This window comes from Dioscorea cayenensis, chromosome 16, assembly GCF_009730915.1.
Source record: "Dioscorea cayenensis subsp. rotundata cultivar TDr96_F1 chromosome 16, TDr96_F1_v2_PseudoChromosome.rev07_lg8_w22 25.fasta, whole genome shotgun sequence".
Lineage (NCBI taxonomy): Eukaryota > Viridiplantae > Streptophyta > Magnoliopsida > Dioscoreales > Dioscoreaceae > Dioscorea > Dioscorea cayenensis.
Window position 1 is genome coordinate 14,475,673 of NC_052486.1, and position 5,059 is coordinate 14,480,731.

At 34.7% G+C, this 5,059-nt stretch overlaps 1 protein-coding gene across 1 annotated transcript; it reads left to right on the forward strand.

Annotated features, from left to right (window-relative positions):
* On the forward strand, positions 1-2,504 carry LOC120278535 (zinc finger MYM-type protein 1-like). The gene is given in 3 exon segments (XM_039285307.1): positions 1-1,195; positions 1,244-2,431; positions 2,434-2,504. Coding segments are annotated over 3 exon segments (2,454 nt in total).
* Positions 2,505-5,059: the final 2,555 nt, after the last annotated feature.

Genomic DNA, 5,059 nt, shown 5'->3' on the forward strand with positions numbered 1-5,059 from the left:
ATGTTTAAGAAGAAAACTATTGATTCATTTTTCAAGAGAAAAGACAGAAATGATGAAGAAGCACAACCTATGTCTAGTGCACAAAATGCAACTTCAAATATAGAAACTGGTGTTGAAAATGTTAATCAACAACAGCCATCTCCATCAGCAATGCCAATCTTGGAGTTGGAGCAACATGTCCAACCACCTCCTTCCAAATTTATCAAGATTGGAGTAACCAAACAAGAAAAGGTTAATATTGATTCTTTAATTCGTGATCCTGGAAAACGCCCACAAATTTGGGATTATCCTATTAATCAACAAGATGAAATTCGTAGGGCATATATGAAGTTTGGGCCATACCAATTTATAATGGATGTATATCCACTTTCTGGTCAAGATGATCATCCTCGTCGATTTCAAGCTCATTGGTTTAAAGTATTTCCTTGGTTAGAGTATTCACCAGAAGAAGATGCTGCTTTTTGCTTTCCATGTTATTTATTCTCTAAAAGATCAAGCTCATTCACTTTAAAAGGATTTAGAAATTGGAAAAAAGTGAATAGCGGGAAAGATTGTGCATTTCTATCTCATGTGGGAAAGGGTCCTAATTCTCCTCACAACATTGCAGTTAAATACTTTGAAGATTTGAAGAATCAATCATGCCATATTGACAAAGTATTGGTTAAACAAACCTCACAACAAATTATGAGTAATCGCCTACGTCTTAAAGCCTCTATAGATGTTGTTAGATGGTTGACATTTCAAGCTTGTGCTTTTAGAGGGCATGATGAAAGTTTGGGATCGAAGAACCGAGGTAATTTTCTTGAAATGATAAAGCTTTTGGCTTCTTATAATAAAGAAGTAGATGAAGTTGTCTTAGAGAATGCCCCTCAAAATGCAAGATACACTTTACCTACTATTCAAAAAGAAATTTTACATGCTTTTGCTAGAAAGGTGCAAAGTGAAATTCGAGAAGAGATTAGTGATGCAAAGTTTTGTTTGATTGTCGATGAAGCTCGAGATGAATCTAAAAGAGAACAAATGGCTCTTGTTATTAGATTCGTTGATAAGCATGGATTTGTCAAGGAGCGTTTTCTTGATATAGTACATGTTAAAGATACTACTGCACCCACTCTTAAGCAAGAGATTTGTTCAGTCTTATCTCATCATAATCTTCACATTCAAAATATTAGAGGTCAAGGATATGATGGAGCTAGTAATATGCGTGGAGAGTGGAATGGTTTACAAGCTTTAATTCTTCAAGAATGCCCTTATGCATACTATGTACATTGTTTAGCTCATCAGTTACAACTAGCTCTTGTTGCTGCAGCTAAAGAAGCAGTTGATGTCCATGCTTTCTTTCAAAATTTGAGTGTGATTGTTAATGTTGTGTGTTCTTCATGTAAACGCAATGATGAATTACAAGCTGCTTATGTATCTGAAATTGCTAACTTGATTGCAAATGATGAGATTGAGACTGGAAGGGGAGTTAACCAAATTGGCACATTACAGAGACCAGGTGATACTAGATGGAGTTCTCATTTCAATTCTATATGCAGCCTTTTACGCATGTATAATGTAACTGCTTTGGTTCTTGAAGATTTAGCTATTAAAGGATCTACTTACTCCCAACGAGGTGATGCTACATATGCTCTCAAAGCATTGGTGTCATTTGATTTTGTTTTCATTTTACATGTGTTGAAAGAAATTATGGGAATTACCGACAAACTTTGTCAATCTTTGCAACAAAAGTCTCAAGATATTTTGAATGCTATATCCTTGGTCTCTACCACAAAATTGTTGATTCAAAATTTAAGAGATTGTGGTTGGAATCCTCTTTTAGAAAAAGTAACTTCTTTTTGTAGTAGACAAGCTATTCAAATTTCTGATATGAATGGTGTTTATTCAGACATAATTCGATCCCGGCGGCATAAAGATTCTATGACAGTAGAGCATCATTATCACGTCGATATATTTACTACTGTTATAGATTATCAGTTAAAAGAATTAAATAGCAGATTCAGTGAGCAAGCAACAGAACTTCTTATACTGAGTACAGCTTTAGATCCTAAGGATGCATTCAAGTCATTTGATGCTAGGGACATTTGTACTCCTGTTGAGAAATTTTACTCATCAGATTTTTCTGAGCAAGAAAAGATTCAATTGGAATATGAATTGCAACATTATGAGCTTGATGTGCCCAAAGATCCGAATTTTCAAAACTTGTTTACTATTAGTGAATTATGTCAAAAGCTTGTAGAGAATGGAAAGTCTAGTTTTTATCCTTTGATTGACAGATTATTACGGCTTGTCTTAACTCTTCCGGTATCAACAGCAACCACAGAACGGGCTTTTTCTGCTATGAAAATTACTAAAACAAGGCTTCGCAACAAGATGGAAGATGGTTTTCTCATTGATTACATGATTGTCTATATTGAGAAGGAGATTGCAGAAAATTTACCACAGATATGATAATTGATGATTTTTATGCAATGAAACATCGACGAGCACAACTTAAGAAATGAGGTATATCCGTATATATTTGTTTGAACAATTGAACTTTTCTTTAAGTACCAATTTCTATATTATATTTTCATTCAATATTTAGCCATTTTATTTGAAGTTGATTCAATGACATGTCAATTGCAAATTTTTTAGACACTCATTCTCTTTGAAAGTGTGGTATTGAGTAAAGTTGATTGGCTAATGTTATAAACTTATAATTGTCATTTGATTAGTTGTGGAGTCTATATGCTATTGGTGAGATTTTGGTTTATGAAAGCTTGGAACCATTTGTTATTGATGCTTCTGTAGGAATCAATTGGATACTTGGATTTGTTTTGATTGTATTTGTGCTATTAATGAGAGTTATTGTGTTGCTATGTTTTGATGTTTGGGTAGAATTTAATGAGTGATTTTACTATCTTGTTTCAGACTTTCAGGTTGTGTGGCAACTGTTGATTCAGTGTTGTGCACTAGTGGAGTATTCAATGGAGTGTAAGTGGAGCATCCAAGATAGCCTTGGCTAGATAATGTTAGTAGTGGTGTTATGCCTAAAATTTGTTTCGGTTTGGTGTTCCATTAAGTTGCAATGTGGTTTTTTGTTTGTTTTTGTGATGCTTATTTGTTGTAAGTTTTTCTAATTAATTAATGTACTTTTTGAATTGACTCAAAAAAACAAATTATGTTCAAATTTTTTAATCTCGGCCCCCCTTTTATTTAAATCCTGGCTCCGCCCCTGATAACAGATATTCTACTTTTCTAACTATCATTGTCAAAGCCCTGTATATAATGATCTCATGGAATGATGCAGCTCTAGAGTCAAATGAAGCTAGGCTTGAAGGCTTTGTTGTGACCGCCAAGCGTAGTTTGGAGTTCCTTGGACACCCCTTAGGTTCAGGATGTTGCGTGTGAGAAAGTGTGGAACTAGTGTGGCAATTTGTCGAACACTTGGTGTGCAATATCACAATACCTAGCAATCACACAATGAATGGGCAATGTAAGGATAACATATAACCAATCTCACAAGAATAAAGTAAGAGACACCAATTTAACATGGTTCGGTTAAGAACAAGCCTACATCCACGGGAGAACAATGCTTCACTACATCATGGGGGAATAACAAGAGTAAAAGAGTACAAGAAATAGGCATAAAGCCACAAGAGGATTACCAAGCTCTAAAAACTAGCCTTACTTAAAAAACAAGAGTCTTACCTTGCTTTAATGAGATCAAACAAGAACAAGAGCTCTCCTCTACACCACTCTTTCCACTCTCCAAATACAAGAGAACTTTCCCTCTCTATCTCTCTCTCTTTTCTCTCATTACACAACACTTAACAAACATAACCCTATATAAACAATAGAGTAATCTAGACCGTTGGATTAAAAGAGATCAAGATTTGGCTTCATCACAAGGATATCAAGTCAATATTTAACAATCCCCCACTTGAAAACAAATCTTCAATCAAGCATCAATGAAACATTAAGTATTGTGCTCCAAACATCTGGGTTACGTCTCCACTAACCTAGAAAGCCTCCTACAATGAGAAGTCTTCTCCGTAGGCACAACTAGGGGTGAGCAAAAAAATCCGGATCCTATGATCCGATCCGATATCCGGTTTTTTTACCCGAATTTTTTGGGTACCCGATCCGAAAAAGAGGGTCAGGTACCGGTCTGAATTTTTAAGGTGAAAACCGGATCAGATACGGGTCGGGAGAAATTAAAAACCGGGTATCCGAATCCGATCCGGTTTTTAATATATTCATTTATATATATATATATATATATATATATATATATAATTAGATATAATAAATTTAAATTTTTATATGGTTTTAAAAAAGTAAAAAAGAAAAATCCAAATCCCTCATTTAAACCCTTTAGTTTAAATTTTCCAAATCACTCATTTAAACCCTGTCTGTTATTAAAGATGTAGTTAAGCTCTTCCAAGCATAAATAAAAAATAATAAAATAAAATGAGATGAATTGGATCATCCTTTCTTGTCATTCTGTGTTGAAGAGCTGCAACAGCACCATAGAATTATAGTGGGTGAATTTCACTTGAAGCTCTTGGGGTTTTGAGACCATGATATTCCTTCAGGATTTTAAGAGGAGGCTTGCTAGAGGTTGAAGCCATAGTGAAGGGATTACAAGCCGAGCAAGGGTTAGAGATGATGCTGGTGCTGACGAGAGGTATATAAATCTATTTATTTACAGGGGGTACGGTAGACTTTTTGTAATTCTGAAAATTAACGTGCAAGTACATCAAGAATGATAAAGATATTGTGTAATTCTGAATTTTTTAAGTGGTATACCTGTGAAAATGAACTCCACAGAATAACAAAACTAGTGGCTTTGCAACGGACTGGCAGGGAAGAAAGAGAGAATGATGAAGCTGACGCTGTGCACCAATCGGATGTCGCAGCCGTTGCGCGCGTTCATAATATTTTGCATGTAATTATCGTTTTTTTTTTTGGAATTCCTCATATGGATTACATATTTATTTTGTTATTTTAAAGATTTTTGTTCATAAATTTCAAGGAATTTGTCTTACTAGTGTGATTTTGTTGAGTTGAATTT